This window comes from Caretta caretta, chromosome 2 (assembly GCF_965140235.1).
Source record: "Caretta caretta isolate rCarCar2 chromosome 2, rCarCar1.hap1, whole genome shotgun sequence".
In the NCBI taxonomy this organism is placed as follows: domain Eukaryota; kingdom Metazoa; phylum Chordata; order Testudines; family Cheloniidae; genus Caretta; species Caretta caretta.
The window spans coordinates 83,066,332-83,087,323 of record NC_134207.1 but is presented as its reverse complement, the minus strand read 5'-3'; the positions used below and the strand labels follow the sequence as shown (position 1 = coordinate 83,087,323).

Here is a 20,992-nt window from a genome sequence, read left to right as displayed (position 1 = left end):
TACAGATGCAAGTACAAACATTTTTAAAAACCACACATCAAACTATGACATCTTATCTGTACATATACCTTTATCTGGTTCTAGTTTAACATTTTACAAAAAAATGTAACTTGGAGGTGTAATCTTCTGTGCACCTAGATTGAAGGCTTTAGTCAGTTTTTGCAGATACGACATAAGCCTATAAATCACTGTGCCATATATACTATTATTTGATTAAAGTGAATTACAGGTATAACAACTACACCGGACCCTCGCTAGAAAGCGGGATTTGGGATCCATGCGTGGTACCGCATTAAAATGAATTGCGATTAAATTTGGGATCCATGGCCGCGACCGTGTTATATGTGAATTCGCGCTATATAGATGTGCATTCTACCAAGGGTCCGGTGTATATCCTTCATTGATAAACAGGGATTGGGTTAAAATGCAAATGTTAAGAGATGTATACAATTAATATTTTGGAGACTGTTTTATTTTTAGCAGATTAAGGACTTTAATATTACAAAAGTGTGGATAGTCATAATGTCTGCCTTAATGGGTTCAATTTTTTAATTGTTTCTGCTGCAGCGTTGTGTGGTCCTTCAAACTAGGACAATGTGTGTGCTTTTGCTCCCTTACCATTTTGAAATTCTTTGGTTGAATAGTTTTTGCTCTACTTTTCCTTTAGTAGAAATAGCTATTTGTATTTTAGTTTACCAATTTATTTATGCCTCTCACTGTATCAGTTATTGATGAAGCTAGCTCATCAATGATTTGTGGAAAAGTTCTTTCCCTATCTTTAGTTTTAGTCAGTGCCTTACAAAAAATATCCATATATCATTACATAAGTATAATGCATTCATATGTAACCTCACACAGAAAAATCTGCCAGATATACTCGCTTATCCCCACTAGTGAGATTCTATAATTTGCATAAACTAAGGACTAGTTTATATGCAAAGACAAATTTATTTCTCTTCTTTTCCCACTTTCCTTCATAAATAAAGCTCCTCCTTTGTATTTGAGAAAGCAAATACTGCCTATTTAAAAAAAAAATAAAAAAACCCCACACACCACGAATTTTGGAAGACTCAGTTTAAACAACATGGATTACAGAATAATCAGTCCAGCACCACTTTTCAATGCCAACAATTCAATGAAAGTGTGAAATGATTAGTGATTACAAAAAGTTACAGAAATAACACTATGTAAGGATAACTACATTTAAGACAAGTTCATAACATTTAAGAGGTGGGACAGCTCATTCAAAAATATTTATAGTAAAGGTTGTGTTAACATTTCAAGATACAGTGTTAGGAAACACAAATTTGACAACATTAAAAGGAAAGTACTTACTATGATCAGCTGTTTGTCATCTTTTCCTGCTTCTCTTAGTTTTTGAATATGCTGCTCTGATGACAGGAAGCTACTGCACCTTGGTGCTAATGAATGGTTTGGCAAAGGGACCCTTTAAACAAACATATTTCCTGTCAGAAGAGGCTGACAAATCCTGCTCAGTTTATACAATTTAATAAGGCCCTTCTGACTAGGTATTTTCAAAAATGCATCTATAAATGTAAATCCATTTTAAATAAATTTAAATCCCAAAGTAAGAACTAAAAGCATATGTGTTTTAGTTTACAATTTTGATACATTCAAAACTATAGCCAAGATGAACAAAAAAGTGCATCATTTGTGATTATCATAAATTATAAACTATATAGCTAGTGGGAAGAAATAATGATGAATGACTGGGCAATTTACTTATCACATAACATAACCATTCAACTAGTATAGACACAGTGGTTTATTTACATCTCTCTCAAGATCATTTTCTTGTTTGCTCAGCTACGATTCCTCAGTATTTTCATTGACTTCTGGCAACGTAGATACATGATTTTTAAATGATGCTACTGTGTGTCTTGTATACATAGAGTTGGAGGCATGTCAGATTCTTTTCTTAAAAATAAATAATGAAGGCAGTTACTGTAATCTTCCCTCTGACTTTCACTTTACAAACAAATTATGGTCAGAGTTAGCAGTGGCCCAATATCACCAGGAGAGGAGCAGAACAGTGTCTGTCTAGACCACACCATTCCAGTCCCTTAAGGAAGAGAATTCCTTCCCCCACACCTTTGAAAAGGACCTGTGCACAGGCTATGTATACACATCCTGTGGCTCTACTTCTCTCAAAATGTTTTTAAAAGGTACTTTCCCACTGCATGGAGAAGAGAAGCCAACTTGGTACTGCCAACCTCAGAGGCAGATCAAAGTTCTTCCTGCTTCCACTTTCCCTCAAACAATACAGCCAACAGGAAATAGAAGTGTTACCAACTAACACTTCCCCACAGAGCTCTAGGGAACTTTTTCCAAAAGGAGATAGCAGTAGAATTTAGAATGAGAGGCTCCTAGAGGACATTAAAAACTCTCGCACAATAAAAATAAAATTTATTTTAACACCACCACAAGCACCTCTATTTGGCAATTACTAATCCTAACTTTTTTGCAAAGCAGAGATCAGACAGAGCAACATATTCTTATTAAGATGATGCTAATAGTTGCCACAGTCTATTGCAGTAGATGAATTATAAGCTTTTACATACATTGAAATTTTTGCTCTACAAGTTGTATCTAAAGTGTTGGCATGCCAGACTTAAGACATCAATTCATGTCTTTCACTTGATTCACCATTTCTTCTGACACGTTAATTACTGGAAATAATTATGTTTAAAGAGTGATCTTTCCTACTACATCTTTTCTTCTTGGGCCTAAAGTGAAATTATACCACGTGACATTTTTATGTCAATCATGTCTCTAATAGGATTATAGGAACAGTATCTGGGACATATGTTAAGAAAGCACTTATGTAAACAAAAGTATCTAAAATAGCAAAGGGAGCACAGATTTATTAGCCAAGAAGTCTTTTTTCAAGCTTGCAACAATATGAACATCCTCTATTTCCAGACAGAAAACTTAGCTTAGGTGAAATTGAATATAAGACCACACTCACATCAGCAACTAAGAGCAACAATCTTTATAAAACTCTCGAAACTAAAGCAAAAAAAGTTCAAGATTAAATTTGCAAGGAACTCAAACATTTAGAAGTATTCAGTTAAGATATTTAAACTTATATCTGCCCACTTATCAGTCCCAACCTCACTTCTTTGTTCTTTTTATGGCTTTTTTGACAGTGGTGTTATTTTTGGATCAAGAAAATTTTCTAAAGGTTAAGAAGTCCTCAACCTCTGGGTTAATTTTGAAAAGCCACTGTATTTGTCCAGCTTGTAGGTGAAGACTGAAAATTTGAACTACAGAGCAGTGCTTTATAATTGGTTTCATGTCTTCATTGTGAACATGATACTTTATGTCTAATGACACTAAGATCACTGATTAGGATGTGGAATAATAGTGTCCATTACTTTGACCTGTTAAGCATCTCTGTACATTGTTTTCAATGTGTTATTTGTCTAATCAGACCGCATTAAGAGTGTCGAATGGCAATCAGGAGAGAGTGTATGACAGAATGGCCAGAATTGGCACAGCCGCTATGTCATTAAAAGTGAAGCATTCTACTTTGTGTTGTTACAAATGAGGAAAAAAAAGTTATGGATAAGGCAGCCTGAATTTCTGATTTTCTCAGGGCCCCACTGTGCAGCTAGATTTAAGGTAGATTGGGGCACAAAGCTCAGCGTGGGGGGATTTGGGGGGGGGGGGGGGGGGCAAAAAAAACCTAAACATTTCCATTAAAAAATGTGTACTATTACAAAATTTTTGTAACTGAAAGATTACAGGAACCTTCCTCCTCATCCTCCTCTGAATAATAAACTTCATTTTAGTCATCATCTATTTTCGAGTCTCAGGTTAGGATCGGGCAAAAAGCAAAGCAAAATGTTAAGTATTTTTTAGCTCTGCTAATTACCACTTTTTCAGAAAAAGGTGCGACTCACATTGCAGCCAGGCTGTATGATAATTTATTTTTACCAAAAGCTGAAGTTAGTGCTTTTTCCACTGACAACCTTGTTTGGTAAACTGGATAACACAGAAGTTGGTCTCTTATAGAAAGGATGAGACACCAATTTTTGTTTTTACATGGAAGTTTAGGATGGCAATGGAAAAGAGGGACAAAAAAAATTGGTCTTATAATGGCAACTTTACCTAAGGAGGGGCTACTGTCATTCCATAAGTATATTAAAGAATAAAAAGGTACTATACCTCTTCTCACTAGTCTCAGATGTCTGATTTGTGAATAAAGTGCGCACCAACTGCTTGGGAGCCGAACCTGCAGTTAATCAAGGATGGTCATTTCATTATAAAATTTCTCTTAATAGAAAAAGCAAACTTAGCTAAACAAATGGCAAAACAGGTTAACTTCACTACAGCAAAAAGAGATATTGAAGACCATGTTATGCAAGCTGTACTTTATCTGTACAGAAAAAAAAAACCCTGTAATGAAGTGGTGCAAATTTAGTGCAGGATTCTGATATTTCTCCACACCAAATTTTTTAAACTTACCTTACATTAAAAATTATACATATCCACTGTTGCTGAACATGGTTCTCTCTCAATAGCCAAGAAGGAAACTAAAAATCAGATTAATTCTGCTGCTCAACCTGCTCAAGCTGACATCAATTGGGTACTGCTGTGTACAGCAGCAGAGCCATAAATACGATCCCTGACTTGCTCAGTAGTAGGGTAGGGGAAAGAGACACAGTTAGGAAATGCAATTGGGGGGCAAAAGGGGTGGGGAACGGACTTTTTTTTTTTTTTTTTAAACTCCCAGCAACAGTAAAGGCTCCTACTGCATGTGGCACTTCAAAAAGCTGGAGCTGCATTGAAATGAAGAATTGCACAAGTGTCATCTTTTAGTAAACAGTGAGTCCTGCTGATGAAACATTGCATAGGGCACCACAAGGCCAGGCACCATCACAACGAGATGGATAGAAGGCAAGAGCATGGCATGCCATCAGAGAGGAGTAAGAGATGTAGCAGTGATCTAGTAAGGATATTTATTAGTTTAGGACAGAGTTTGGTTCTTTTCCCCCCTCGCCTCTCATGGTTCAAGAAGCGAAGGTTCACATTACACTGACCAAGGCTTGACAACTGGAACAGTGCTGACAGGTTTCTGAGAGAGGTGCGGTCAGCTCTCTTCAGACAGATGAATGGTTACAAGTTTGTGGGAATTTGGTGCAGAAGGGGGAGATAAAAAGGAGGAACTCTAGTTCTTTTTTGAGATGGGATGCATACAAATAAATGAAGAGGGTGAAAGAGAGAAGAGATGTATACTGTTAGAAATAAGGTGGTGGTAAACAAAAGACATGGATAAATGTCTTTGAGAGTAAGGGAACCCAGAAAAAAAAAAAAAAGCAAATGTGAGAAAACAGAAGAATCATTGTTTAATTTGTCAAGAAGAAAGTAGTAAGGAGATCTGTACAAGTTGCCAATTCAATTAATATTTCTAGTCAGATGGATCATCCAAAGTTTACTCAACTCCATGCTCCAGACTGGAAAACACTCACTAGCCCAGAGTGAAAAGGAAGCTTTCCTGGGCAAGTGCCATCAACCGCTAGAAAATCCACACAAATTTAGAAAGTTTCTAACCCTAATGTTTTTGAAGATGGTTCCAAGATCAAACTAATAGGAAGATGCACTGCATTGGTTTCTTAATAGGGCAGAAGGACAATGCCACACCTTTGCTGCTGCTCAGCTCTTCCACAAGAGGCGGCAGAGGAAAGACTGACCAAAGTATTGTTTTCTTTGTCTTCTTGTTCTCCTCATCTGGAGAAGAGTCACTGTGCAAGCATCCATTATCTGCAGAAACTGCCTGCATCCATGTAGTCACTTTGCAGTGTACGTCAGGGATGCCAACCGATACACACAGAGAGAGGGCCTTTCCCTAGTTTAACTCAGTGCATGCCCATTCTCTTCCCACGTTGTTGCCACAGACTTGGTGGACTGCGAACAGATGGCAATCGTGTTGCCATTGCCCAACACAAAGCTTCATTTAATCCATGAACAGAGGTTTCAAGACAGTTTTCCTTCTAGTTAGGCTGCCCTCCCACGTTGAAGAGGGTCGCCTGCTCTGAGCTGTCTGGTTATTTATTATTTTTTTTAAACGTTGCCAGATAACCACCTTTCACACCACTACTTTTGGCAGAAAGTTGTCATTGCCATTTTTCAGATCCCAGAAAATGGAAGCAAAATGAAGAAGTCAGGTCAGTTTCATTCTACTACAACGTGGGAAAGCTATGAGGGAGACAGGCACTAAGGAAGGGGAGTCTAAATATGGACTCGTGAGGAAGGGCAGAGCAGCATAAACACCCCCTTGCATCAGCCAAAAAGCTGAGCATGGGGTTGAATAGCAGACAGTCCCTCCCCTCAGCACATCAGTCCAGAGGAAGGGAGGGTGTACACTAATGAGAACCCTCACCCTTTTAGCAGCCAGAAGACTCTGATACAAAAGGAGAACACAGAGTATGCAGCTCCTCTTCCAGCAGCCAGAGAAGGCAGAGTTTCAAGTTTATCAGACATCTACCAGCCAGAAGCTGACAGGAAAGACGGAACCATTGAATAGAGTCCAGGGATCAACATCCTAGAAGAAATTCAAGCATACTTCCTTTTATCAGCTGCTGCAGGGGAGCAAGGCTTTTCACCTGAGCATTGCCCCACTTTTTGTATCATTCCACAATCAGATGAATAAGTCTCCTTACTATTAGGTACCTGGTAAAAATTCCAGGTCCTGTGTGTAGATGTAGGAAGGTGGGAGAGAAAGAATGGGTGATGAGATAAATAAGGAGAATAGTGTTGAGAGAGTTTGTGGACGGAGAAGAAAGTAGAGAATATTTGGGTGGGACGGGGGGGGGGAGGGGGCACGCCACAAGAGAAAACAGACACCAATAATAACTCACAAGCCATGATCAGTTACTGGACAAAGTTGAGTGAAGACAGGAAGGAAAAGGTGGTAAAAACAAAAAGCAAAAAGGATGAAATAAGTCAAGCTGGTAGACTAGTACTCAATTAACATCTGATTCTACTGACAATCATATATTATATCTGATTAATATTTTTCGGTATTCAACTGGTTCTTGTAACTGGCCAAATACTATTCTAATATATTTGATTAATTCCACCAGTAATAATGTAATATAGCCAAAAACATTAGGTATCAACAAGTGCTGTGGGTGTATTACATTTAAACCGAGTACATAACTTTTATTCTTTTACATTACTGGGGATGTGGCTCTGGAGGGCATGGTTGCCAGATACCACATTTTTCACCTTGATTAGGTTTAGTTCTAGGACTACCAGGTAAGTTTTCATGCGCTGCTGACACCAATAAATTTTGTAACCTTCCCAATTGAAAAGGAAGAAGAGGATTCCTTCATCCCCACCCTTAACAGACCTCTCAGAGTGCACAGAATTTACAGTTTAGATTTTTTACCTTGAGATTCACTCTCTATCTCCTTTTTGGCTTGCTTAGGTGGTGGTGGTGCTGCTGTAGTACTTTTCACTGGAGTGCTTTCTGGACTTGTATCCAAATGCAAGTTAAAACTCTGAACAACACAACAGAACAGATGATAGATCAAAGTCAAACAGCTCCATCTCTCTCTCCAAGTTCTGTCCCCATTTCGTTATCATTATTGAGTTCCTACAAGATCAGTTTAGCACTTTTTCCAGTTCTCTTTAAGACTTTGCTTAGTGAACGGATAAGCAACCCCATGTATATATCTGTGGCACTATCTGACGCAGCAAAATTTTGCTACATTACATATTCAGTGCATATGGATGCTTATTTGGAAAGAATACGGTTATTACATGTACTCCTATGTTCTTAGAACATTACATTTAAACAAACCTGATCATAAGTAGTATTTTGTTCTCCCATTTCCCTTAATGTACACTTTCAACACAAGATAGTTATGGTATTTTAATTAATCAACCATGACATTTTGATTTGTTGTGCTATGCACTTGAGTTATTGGAGGAGAATTTTATTTTTTAAATAGATTTGTTTTAATAGGAGAAGCACAAGTCAACTCAAAAGCAGATTAAGGTTCCTATACTGAAATGTTTTAGTTGCACAAAATGTTACTGACAAAGCTAGTTACACGAGCACAGATAGCACCGTCAGGTACTAGAACAAATTTAGAAAAGTATCCTCCCACCACATTCCATAAATAAAAAGAATTACCTCATCTAGCCTTGGCTCAGGAACATGTTTTGTCCGATTATCCAACAAACCATTTTCAGCAACTTTTTTTGTTGATTGCTTTGTTTCTGGTGTCACATCTTTAGCTCTGACCGTTTCAGAAGAAACTGCTCCCAATTTCTCCTGTATATGAGTTGCACTTTTAGTCTCACATGGCTTTGACACAGACAATTTATCTTGGGCCTTTGAAAGCTGTATTTCTGCACCCATTGCTTGACTTGACTCTGGAACTTTAGTTTTCGTTTCTAACAAATCCAGCTTTGGAACACTTGCAGAGTTTAATTTATTTTGATGTATATTATTAGCTTTCGTTAGTTTAATTTTGGTCCACTTAGAGTTTTTGTTTGAAGGAGTATTTCTGCCATTCAGAACACATTTGACAGGTATTCCTTTTTTGCTGGGGAAAAAACGCTTGCACTGAGTGCTCTCATTTGATTCCTTCTGAGTAAACATTACAGTCTGTGACAGCTGTGTGTCTGCATGTTTCTCTTCTCCTTTTTTATATTCAGTGTTGGGAGAATCTCTTTTCACCTCTACTGTATCTGACTCAATTTCACCTGCAATTTCCTCACAGAGTTCAAGAATGCTTACCCGTTTGGACTTCACAACATTCTCCGGCTGATTGGCTAGATCTATTTCATTTACAGGTGGCTGTGAAACTCTCTTTGCTTTTCCACTGCTTTTCACATTCTGATGCACTGGTTGTTTTTCCTTATTTATTGTCACAGAAGTTGGTTGAAGAGGACTTACCATTTCTACTTTTTTACGATCAAGAAATAATCTTGAGCCTTGCAGGCTATGTTGAGAACTGTTAGAATCATTAGTTTTATGATCCATTTTACATTTTTTCTCTGGCAGAGAGCTGGTTATTCCTACAGTTATTTCTTCATCTCCACTTATAAAATTTGATTTTGTTTTCTTATTTTTCTGTTCAGTTTTCTGTTTAAGAGGTTTGACTGTTTCAACTCTAGTACCCTGAATACATCCTTTTGTCTGAGTGCCCTGTTGCACTTCTGAAGCCTTTCCTCCTTTAATTTCACTATTACAAAGGGATCTTGCTGACGTATCTGATAACTGCTGCAATCTACGTGATCGCCTGGTTAGTTGCTCATCTGGGATAATGATGTGTCTTGGCTTAGGAATGTCTTGTGCTGACTTTTTCTGGCACACTTCCTTATTTTTTGTGGCTTTTGGCTGCTGTTGTGTGTCTTTGACAGTTATTTTATTGTTTGTGCCTGATGATCTTGTCATCATGCGCGTTCCTAATTCAGGTTCACGTTTGTTGTCACTGAAAGATTTAATCAATTGCTGTTCAGCATCTTGAGAAGTTGACTTTTTTGCAAGATTCTTTTTAGGACTCTGAACTTGTATCCCTAAATTTTTATAAGTAATTTTTACAACTTTAGTACTTGTAGAAGAATTACTTTCTGTAGAATTTCCATTAACAGATTTCCTATCCACATGTATGTTCCTAAGTGTAGTTTCATTTAAAGTTTTTACAGACTGCCTAATACTTTGAGGTTTCGATGAATTCTTTTTAATATCTGAAGTTGACTTTAATTGCTGTTGTCTCTTGCTTTCAACTGAAACTTTGGTTTGTAAAGCACATCTGTCCTTCCCTTCAGGACCTCTTTTGGAGGAAGTCTTTGCTGATTTCAAGAAATTAGTATGGTTTATTTTTGAAGATCTGGAGGGTGTTTTTGTAGTAGGTACCCTACTTAATGATTTTAGGGATGATTTTTTCATAGATACTGTTTTACTAGATCTTTTCTTTAACTGAAGTTCACTCTGCTTGGAATGTTTCTGCACTAGTTTAGAATGGGAGGACCGCCTAGCACAATTATTGATGGCTTTATTTATCACTGACCTGTTAGGTTTGACCGAGTTTTTAAGCACTGCTTTCTTCTGCATTGCACTTTTATTTGGTTTGGATTTATTTAAGACATGTTTTGTGGCTGACACCTCTCTTTCTTTCTTTGTTGATGATTTGCTGTTCTTATCTAGCTTCCGACGTTTAGCAGAAGGTTCTGCTATTGCAGGCTTCCTTTTTTGGGCTGCCATTTCTGCAAAACAATAATTGAACCAAATTTCTACAAACTTTTTCAGCTACTTCTATTGTTAATGTACATTATTAGTCATATTATATAAAAGGAGACATACTGGATTATTAATTTTGTCTATTTACTATCAGTGTGTACTAGTCACGATCAGAAAGCAAAATCTGTTAAGCCATTTTAAGTTTAGTATACTACATGTATTTTACTTACAGGTATTTTATAAGAAGCGATCGATGTTTCAGAAAAAGTAACTTATCAAGCTGTGCCAAAAGCATTCCTTATAAATTTGGTTGTAGACAAGGCTTTACATATCACCTATAAAGAATAAAACATTTATGGAGATATTTAGATCCAGTATGTTTATTCTGTTAATTTTTACCTTCTATTTCTCAAACTCTGAATTCAGGCATACAGCTCCTGACCACCTATATTACATTTTTTTCATTCTTTCAAATAATAATACTTAGCTTTAAAGTATGAGAGTCTCAGGCAAAAGTGACGTGAACTTTATGCAACCCTCCCTATTCTGTCTTTATGACAGAATTTTATATCAGGACCCTTCAGTTACAGTTGTAGCTCTGCATTACATTAGCCAAAGCCCTAAGGAGCAGAGGACTGGACAGGGCCCTTTTTGGAGCCCCATTAGTACCATAGTCAGATGCCACTGTTAAGCAACACTATATGCTCTCATATGTATCGCTCCCAGAGGCAAATGATGCACTTCTTTGTACTCCCAACCTCCGAAATGTTATAGCATCAGACAAGCCCTCTAACAAAAAGACAGTGATGAACAGTACTTTTATATTAGAAGCTGAAAACAGTCCCTTTATTTTTCTAGTTACTCTAACAGCCACCAAAGAATACATCTTATATTTTCAAGCTTTTAATATTTTTTTGCCATTTTCCTATTTAACACTTTCTCTTGTATTTCCAATGGTGCAAAAATGAATGTAGTTGTTTAAGAACCTATATGGTTATTTAAGAAAAAGTTTCTAGCCCTTATGCATTCTTCCAAAAGCAAACAGAAGGCAAACTGGAAGGAAATATTCTATCACAGCCTTCAAACAAAGGGGTCTGCTGCTTTTCCTGCACCTCATAGCATTGTCAACAATAGTAGACAAATTAACAAAATTCTGGTTAGTTCCACTGCTGCTATTAAGAGTCCCCAAGTTGTCAAGAATTGTTACTACTCATGCTGCTCAGGAAAGCTATAAGTACCAACCAGAAAACCATGGAAGAAAAGTGGATACCAAAACCCTCCTCCAGGGGAAGAGAGGTTAAGGTCCAACCTGAGACACTTACTAACCCAAGCCCAATATGAAACATGGAGCTTCTGAGAAGATGACAGGGACAACACCTGGACAGAAAACCTAGAACTAGCAGTAATGGGGCCTCTCACCAGGAAGTTGCTCCTGAGCCATGTTAGTACAGCCTCTCACCATTGATTTTCAAATCTACATCTGACTAGTATGTTTAAGTTCTCCAACAAGTAGGCTTCTGTTACTCTTTAGGCACAGTCTTATTATGCAAAGATATATTTTTTTCTACATCCACTTAAGTAACGATCACTCAGGAAAAAGTGTTTTTTCAGTTAGTTAAGGCAGAACAATCTCAGATAATTTTACAGTATTGTTCTGGGTAACAATTCTGGGCACTGAAAGATACTTTTAGGTCTTCAGTCAACTTAAAATTTTTAAATTTTAAATAAATATTCAACTACCATTGGTTTCCAATATCAGACTGCTATAACAGTTCAAGTTTTTTTTGCATCAACAAGCTGACAGCAAAGTATTTCTATAGCCCCATGACAAAACTGTCACTGCAACCTCAAAGATCTATAAAACTAAAACAAGTTAAGGCCAGAAAGGAACATTAGATCATCTAGTTTTACCTTCCATATAATATAGGCCATTGGAATTTCCTTCATTTATTGAGACAAATAACTGTTTGTTTGGCTAAAGCATATCTTCCAGTTTATTAGAAAATATAAAAGTTTGTGTCAGGTCCCAATTTACGTTTTCTAATTAAGTTAGAATTTTTCAGACTGTGAAAACAAGCTTCCCACTCTATCAAGTTTAAAAATGATTTATTAAAAAGTCAGTCTGTCAGGCTAACCAACTGATCTCTATTTAAGCAAATTCTAGCTTCTCTACTTTAATCCAGCAATTCGTTGGCTCTATATTGCCCACTGACTTTGATGGAATCTGCATCCACACACAAGTTGCAGGATTGGGTCCCCAACCTCTGGAACAGAATTTAGAATCCAGATTGTGAATATAATTATTTATAAGATTGTTAACACTTCTCCCAATTAACTCCATAATTAAAAAAAAAAAATCAAGTAGTTTCTGATGACACAGATGACAGAAGCAGCTATGTGGACAAGATTTACCTCCAAGACTTTCATCTTTCCTTACACTAACCAGTAGGGAAGCTATGATTCCTGCTAGTAAGAAATTTGACTATTAAGTGCCATACCACACAAGCTTATGTATAGATCCTTGCATTAGCTTGTAAAAAACTATTTTGTTTGCTAATAAATGTAACCTACAGGCCTGTTACACCATCGCAAGGTGTTCAAATGTTGATCTGCATAAGGTAAGCAGTATGCCCTTTGCACTGTCTGTGGCATTTTTAAAGGCTAGTCATAGTGGTCTTGATTTTTTTCCCAGCAATACATAGAGCAGAGAGAAGTCCACTGCCACTTCTGTTCCCCAGATGAGTTACATGGAGGAGAGATTTAGCAGTGGAGACAAAGAGCATCCAATTCAAGTGCCACCCTCCTCCACACACAGCTGCTGCGGTTTAACTCCTCCCTTCGGTCTGATTTCAGTGGAGCAGCACGAGGAGCTTTCTGGACATGCAGACAGGGCCCAGTCTCTGCCCCGAGGAGTTGGCAGTCTGAGACCTTGCAGACGTTGGAGGAAGCGGGAGAGTGGATAAGGGCTGACAGCTATAGGTTGATCAACGGTCCTGGCTCAGGACAGTGAGGGAAAACACCCGCCTCCCTCACAGCTGGCTGCCGGCTGTGGGTCGGATTCAGCGGGGTCGGGGCCCAAGCTACGGGACAAGGGACTGGAGTCACCCGCCGCTGACACGGAAATCATTCGCGGCCTACAGACTTTGCACCCCGCCCCCAGGGGGACACCCCACGGCGGAGGGCGCAAAGCCCGGTCCAGGGCCCCGAGCCTCAGCGACTCCCAGTAACAGCCGGGGCGTCTCCTCATACTCCGCAGACGCGCCGCGGGGGAGCGGCCGTTTGGGGCCGAGGGGGTCACGCTCCAGGGGCATCTTCCTTCCCCCACCACAGTCACTGCGCCTGGGAACCAGAGGAGGCAGCAGCAGCCGGGACGTAGGCGCTGGGGGAAGTGGCGCGATCACGAAGGAAGGGACCGCGGCCGCCCAGCCTCTGGCGGGGAGGCCGGGCTGGCGCCCCGCGGTCACTTACCTCAGCGAGTCTCCTCCGGTGCGCGCTCGCGGCACGAGCCGCTCTCTCCCGGCTGTTCTGGGGAGCGGGGGCAGGGGGCGCGAGCTCGAGGGGGGACGGGGACAGAGAAGCTCGCGCAGGCTGGGCGAGTGGCGCGAGGTCACTGTCGCTCGCGCACCTTTCCCATATCACCCAGAAGCCTGCAGCCTCTCTGGAGAGCAGAAGCAAGTGGATGGAATCTCTTCACATCCGGGCACCGAGACAACGCTGCCACTGCCCCGCCCCGATTTATGACGGTTCCCAGTCTGCGACGCTTGTTGTTGTTTCTCTCTGATCCCGAATCCGGAAACCGCTTCCCGGTACAACGTAACTTCCGTCGGTGGCTGTTAGATGCGAGTCCTACTACTGCTAACGAAACGGCTCCGGAACTGGAAGGCGGGAAGGGAGGGCTGGGTGTAGTCAGAGCGGCCCCTGGCGGCCGGAACGGGGACCGACCCCGTTCCCTGTCTGCTTTGGGGCTGTCTGAGGGAGGGTTTTGTCTGACAGAGGCAGCTATTACTCCCACCCCTTGTCCCGATTTTTCACACTTGCTGTCTGGTCACCCTAGTGCCAGCTGCCCTTCTCATACCAGAAACGGACACATCCAAGGATGTTAAAAGGCAGCAATACTAATTCACTTCGCAACTCCTTTTCCCCTTTACACTGGCAGAAGCCTCCCCCACGATTCGTGGCCATGCCTTCCAGTCAATGGCACCCACTTGTAGCTCTGGGACTTCCAGTCCTGTCCACTTTACACTTCTTTTGGAAGAGTCTTTCTAGCCTAACCTCGGTCCCTGGCGCCCTTTTTTGCTGTCCTCTTGCCAATTTTGGTTGGATATATTCCTGGAGATTTCGTCACATGTAGGGCCACCCCTAACTATTCTGGGGCCCTATGCAGCCCCCCCACACACAGGGGGTTGGTGGGGCCCCAGGCCTCTGTGGGGAGGGGGGCAGGGCTGCCTTGGGAGGCCTGGGGGAACTGCCCCCCAGCAGTCACCGGAGGCACGGCTGCGGCCAGTTTGCTGCACTTCCCACCGCTGGTGAGTGCAGGCCCAGCCCTGCAGCAGTCCTTGGGGTGGGAAGAGGCGGGGCAGGGGCAGAGCAGGATGGGGGCTTTGGGGAAGGGGTGGAGTGGGGGCGGGGCTGAGGTGAGCAGTAGCGGAAAGAGGCAGGGTGCGTGGAGCAGGGGCAGGGGCTGGAGTAGTACGCAGCTCTGCAGGGCACCAGGAAATTTGGTGTCCCGAATTTCCTGGTGCCCTATGCAACTGCTTAATTTCCGTATGGGTAAGGACGGCCCTGATCACATGACATAATCTTTAATTAAAGATTAATCTTTAATTCCTGGAAACTCCAGGCTGGTCCTGAAGGGTTGGCAATTCTAGTCCTCTTCCTCCTGTGCTTTCTGTGCTGGGTGTTCTCCAGTTCTTATCACATGGGCAGCCTGCCTCAAACATGCCATCTGCAGTCTATCACTGAGAGCCTCACATTCATCTTCCCCCTAATATATTACATATGCACTGTGTCTCCCCTCCGCTTGCCTGCCATTCTCCTTAGTGTGTTACTTTCTTCCACCTATTTCTCCTTTTCTTCCATCTCTATAAGACTCAACAATTAGGCAACAGTAACATTTTGTTTACATTTATTTCTCGTAATAAAGTACTTTCCAAACAGAAGAGATGGTACAAGTCTTGCCCCAAGGAGTTCATAATCTAAAGACAGTCAAAAAAGGTGGGTAGGGAGGAAAAGGGACAACATACACACAATTAAATGATATTCATTTCAATTATATGTACTATATATGACATGTAAATTATTCCCAAATTACTATTCCAGTTTGTCATTGCCATTCAGCAAATTTTCTATCAGCAAAGTAATAAGAAGAAAATGAATCAAAGGAAACTTTTTCTTAAATATACATACAGCACATGATTAACATCTGGAGTTCATAAATGTGATATCACTGAGGTCAAGAGCTTCCTAGGATAAAATAAAGATTATCTGTATAAATATATAATGAGAACATCTACAACCTGCATTAGAAGGAAATTAAAAAGTTAGAAGAGAGATAAAACCTCATGTTCCAGGACTTGTGCCAACCTATATCTTCTCTTAAGGGCAGGCTATGATAGAAGTTGTTCATTTCAGACTTTCTGCCACCTTCTGTTGAAGTATCTTGTTTTGGACACTGTAATGGAGACTAAACTAGTGATTTCATGTATCTTTCCCAGACTTTCAGCACTTATTCTCTGGGTATAGAATGGAATTTCTAAGAATTTCCATATAAATCTGTGAGTTTATTAGTAATATTTTTAAATGGGCATTTTGAGTATATTTTTATTAACGTGTTTAACCCCTCTAACAAATGGCTTTCTATAATATTTCAAACTCAGGATATTCTATAGTTTATCTATATTCCTCAACTATCACATTTGTACAGTATACTGTTTGGGAAGAAAATTGCTGAATAGAGTTAGCAGTATAGTGGTGTTTTACTCTTTGTAAATCCTAATTTGTCATTTTAGTGACATTGAAATGAAGATTCTACCTTATTTTGTAAGATCCTCTTTCCATGTACACTTCAGTGAAGCACAGTTTGTCCTGGACTGATGGATATTTTCAGTAGCTGCAGTTTTTTAAAATAGCTGATAGCAGGAAATGTTATTTATAACTCCCTATAGAGGTTTCAGAGTAACAGCCGTGTTTGTCTGTATTCGCAAAAAGAAAAGGAGTACTTATGGAACCTTAGAGACTAACCAATTTACTTGAGCATAAGCTTTCATGAGCTACAGCTCACTTCATCGGACGAAGGTATAGAGATTCTATCCTATAGAGGTTCTCCTTTAACTCACCATAATCCAATGTGACTTTACAACTAAAGTACATGTACCAACATGTGCTCTGCTTCTGTGTTACAATAACCTAGAAGATAGCTTCCAAAAGCAGGATACTGTAATCATTTGGGAGCTTGTAAACCTCCTGGAAAATATTAGAAGCATCTCTGCATACTTCATGTTAAGAATGTAAATTCACAGATATATTTTCCCTTCATTTTATTGTTAACATGAAGTATGCGGAGACGATAACATCATCAGGGTGAATGTAAGAAAATAATTTCTTTTACGATATAATGGGAATCGCTACAGAATATACCATTGCTGTTATATATTAAATCCAAAAGTTTGAATAAAACACTTATTGGAAAAAATATTAACAAATTTGCAACTTTGTGTGTAAGGCAACAGCATTCTGAAGATCTGTAAAAATACTAGAGTTTTTCAGTTCAGTTTGCAGGTCTGGTTTGTATTCAGGAATACATGGTGTTCAGGAATTTGTTAACACAGAGAAGTGTGGTGATTTAGACCAGCAATACTATGAAGAGTTATATGTCACTTTACCTGCATATCAATCTATGCAGGTAGCTGTCACATTGGTAGAGTGCCCACTGTCCACAGCTGAGCCAAAAAGGGGAGGGGGGAAGCCCCTCTTCACTCAAAAAAACAGAAGAATTAACAAACAATATAATTCATATGTAGATCTCTACTTTCCTCAAGGAGCTCTCCCTGTGACTGAGTCTCCCATGCGAAGTACCAGCTTCATAACTCCAACCCCCCCTAAGGATAAGTGGTCTCCTCTTTTATATCCTGTTCCTTCCTGATTATTAGCTATAGCTGGAGGGCTATCTCTCTGGGCTTGACCCTGGTTGCTGGTGTTAGGGGTGCAGGGCCAATTTAAGTCACTGTTTCAGAAAAGATCATTAATCCCTTCTTGCCCTGGCTTGGTGTAAAGTTTGTACATTCTGGGCTGGATTCTGTGCTTTGCTATTTTTGTTTGTTTATCGATTTTTGGTTTCTTATTAATTCTACATATACAGTTAGTGTCGGACTGCTTTGGCTCAGAAGTGAGCTTTGCATTATGTTCTTAAGATGGCTAGGCTTGAGCTCATTATGTTGTCCTTCACTGAGACAGGATGGGTCATGAATCATAGAATTGTAGGACTGGAAGGGACCTCCAGAGGTCATGTAGGCCAATCCCCTATACTCATGGCAGGACAAAGTATTATCTAGACCAGAGAATGGTCTCTGAGTTAGCAAAGGCCTTATAGATGTTAAAAGTAGAAATTTGCATTGATCCTAGAAACAAACTATAAACGAGTAGAAGTTGCAGCTCACTTGTGTGATATGTTTGAGAGGATAGTTTTGTTTAAGAGGTTGCAAGCATACAATCAAGAATTTCCATGTTGCCCTACGATCAACCCCACATAGATTTACCACAATCTAATCTGTAGGTGATAAATCCATAAATTGTGCTTAGGTCCTTGATGAAGGAGAAAGAGAACAGATTCCTGGCAAACCTGTACCTCCAAAATGTCTCACCACTGTGTCAATCTAAATTTAGCGAAGCATAAAATAAGAACCTGAAAGTTCATACTGCTTTGATAAGTGGAGGGCAGATACCAGAGGTCAGTGTCTGGGGAGCTTGTGGAAGTGTTACGCAGGTCAGTGGTACTTTTTAATTGACTATATGGAAGGCTACAGTGAGGTTAAGTGCTGATATTAGGCTTCTATTCATAACCACATCATCCATCAGTGCTACTATAGCGATTCTCATGCCATTTTACTTTGGGAAAGGTTCAGGATAGTGATACAGATCAGGTTGTTAAAGCTGATTGGCACTAGTCTGCTCCAATCAATTTCATTATCCTAATGAAAAAGAAATGACTGCACAAAAGTTCAGTATTTATAAAGGTATGGAAGGGTCTTCAGGAAATGTGTCAATGTCGATATATTTAGGTTAAGGTTTAATTCCTGCACATGCTTACACACATGTTCAGCTTTAAACATGTGAGTTGTCACACTGATTTCAAACAACTACAGGATCAGGGCCTAAGTGATATGAGGCAAAGAAAGGAAGGATCTGCCATTGATCAATCTGCCATTGATTATGTGATTTACAGTTGCACTATAAGAAATTTCCTTAGTAAATGTCTTTTAAAAAGGTTTAACACAGAGCTACGTACAACACAATTATGCAAATATAACATGAAGAGCGTTGATTCCATAATTTACTTATTGGTTAAGTAACATGTTGGAGCCGTGTTTGTATGTGCACAAACCTTGTGTTCTGAAAATCGATATGAGCACACATAAGGCTTCTAAAAATCATTCATATATTAACATGTGCACTTTCATTTGGCTTCTACATTTCATTTTTCTTGTGTTGGCGCTATAAGGGTGTTGGATCATATTAAAGAAGTTCTGTATTAAAATCACAAATGAGTTTGATTACTAATTAAGAGGTCTCTTGGTTTTTGGTACTGTTTCTCTCCCTCTATGTGTGAAAATTGCAAGCTGTTAATTGTGTTAGTACATTCTAAGACAGAGTCTGTTCTCAAAGCAATTCACACAGAGAGAGACTCAAAGCAATACTCTGTAACAACAGAAACAGCACTCAGAGACTCCCTGCCCTTTTGTTGTATTAACAATTGTGATTAAAATAGAGATAGAGGATGTATGTGGATGGATGCTTGGTGTGGATAATAACTGAATGATCGGGGAGGTGCCAGCCTAAGAATCCAGTGTCCATCGGCTGAAGAAGGCGTCAAGTGGAAATAACCAGAGGACCCTTGGAGGGCAGCCTGGAATCCACCCAACAGCCTCAAGAATGGGAGAACCAAAGAACAAGATAACATCTAGCAGCACGGAGCCGTCAGGAACGTGCTATCTGCTGATTGATTCAGCAACAGCATGATGAAGCAATTCCCATAGACTGGCATAGGAAGAAATTCCTATAAAAATGGACTCTAGAAAGTGAGAACTTCGGGGTCTGATTCTGGAAACCAACTTCCAGGAGCATCAGATGTGCATCTGACAAGGCCCTGCTTCCTCCTCATGTCCAGGCCACCTGGCCAGTGGCTTGGCATGATCAACTCTAAGGCTGGTAACTATGATAGCAACCTTGCAGAACCTGTGTATGTGTGTTTGTATGAATGAATGTGTGAATAAATATGAGATTGAATGGAATGTTATAGCTATAACCAACTGCTTACTATTATTCTTTCTGTATTCACAATAAATGTGGTATTTTGCCTTTTCCCCTTTAATAAGATCTTGTTGGTTTTTATTTTATTGGTATAACAAAAGAAGTTAATGAATAGGCTCATAATCTTCAGTAAGCACTAGATTCGGACCTTGCAGCAGTCTCAGGGCTGCTCTAAATTATGTGCAGCTGCCTTTTCCCTCCTGCCCAAAAACTATGCCAGAAACTGGGAAGGAGATGGTATAGAGCCACAAGCAGGTGGTGAAGCCAGCTTTATAGCCCTTGTGCCAGAAGAATTGTGCAAGTGGACCATAGTAGCTCCAAGGATTTGTCAGAGCATCAACAAAACAAGGAAACTGACTATATACAAAGTGCTGTCACGTGCACAAAGCAAGAAAACTGAAAAAAATAGATTTCCCTCTGCCACCATCTCTTTCAGTTACTCATTTTAGGTATTACTTGGGACAATAGCAGAGACAAAGTTTTAGATGGAAATGTGGTTTTAAAGTTGACAGTGTCATAATCTCCTGACTTTCTAATGTATATTTTTTAAAACTCATATATTCTTGTAGGTAATATACACATAAATTATAGAATTATGCAATTTGTTATTTGCCACCTTTATATGGAATATGTATTACATATATAACACTACACAGGATTACATAAATTAGGAAATACAAAATGTGTTGGTTTAAAATTACATAGTTTATTACAGTATTATATTTCAACAGAACCTTTGGTAATACATAAATACTACAAATTAGGTAACAATGTTAAAAATAAACATGTAAGACAAATATGGTATTGGCATTATAAATAAATAACAACATTAATTAATTAAAAACCGGCCCTAAATCTGAATATTTTTTCACAGGGTAAAACAGCAAATGAAATTATCAGTCTAATACTGCTGCAGTCCATGCTTAAACCTAAAGATTACTTTGACGAATCAGGCCTGTTTTGTATTCCTTCTATTTTCATATTTCAGTATTTTTCTCATCAATGCCCTTAGAAATGGGTCAACTTGTAACATGCTTTAAAATATCATAAATGTGATTTTTGAGAGTTAGTTACTAAAACTGTTATATTGCAAGTCATCTAAATTGAATCTCCTAAAAATGAACTGTCTTAAATTAAACTCCTGAGGAATTATAACCTGTTTGCTTAATGGTTTTGGTTAAGTGCAATAGAGTGCTGTTTTATTTAAGGTCATTCTTGATAAGGCATATTAAAAAACTACAAAAG

At 39.5% G+C, this 20,992-nt stretch overlaps 1 protein-coding gene across 10 annotated transcripts in view; it reads right to left on the bottom strand.

The window, feature by feature from the left end:
- Positions 1 to 14,004, bottom strand: part of ESCO1 (establishment of sister chromatid cohesion N-acetyltransferase 1) — a 66,679-nt gene extending 52,675 nt beyond the window's left edge. For 3 of the 10 annotated variants that reach the window (XR_012666996.1, XR_012666997.1, XM_075125286.1), the window contains exons 1-6: positions 13,691 to 13,997; positions 10,453 to 10,557; positions 8,168 to 10,248; positions 7,418 to 7,529; positions 4,192 to 4,258; positions 1,336 to 1,447 (exon numbers count right to left, since the gene is read on the bottom strand). Coding sequence is in view for 8 of the 10 variants with exons in the window: in XM_075125286.1 (XP_074981387.1) it covers positions 1,336 to 1,447; positions 4,192 to 4,258; positions 7,418 to 7,529; positions 8,168 to 10,246 (2,370 nt within the window). In the remaining 2 variants the exon portion in view is untranslated. Of the gene's footprint in view, positions 1 to 1,335; positions 1,448 to 4,191; positions 4,259 to 7,417; positions 7,530 to 8,167; positions 10,249 to 10,452; positions 10,558 to 13,690 lie in introns of all 10 variants that reach the window. The other 7 variants (XM_048840443.2, XM_075125289.1, XM_075125290.1 and 4 more) reach the window with 5 other exon arrangements.
- Positions 14,005 to 20,992: the final 6,988 nt, after the last annotated feature.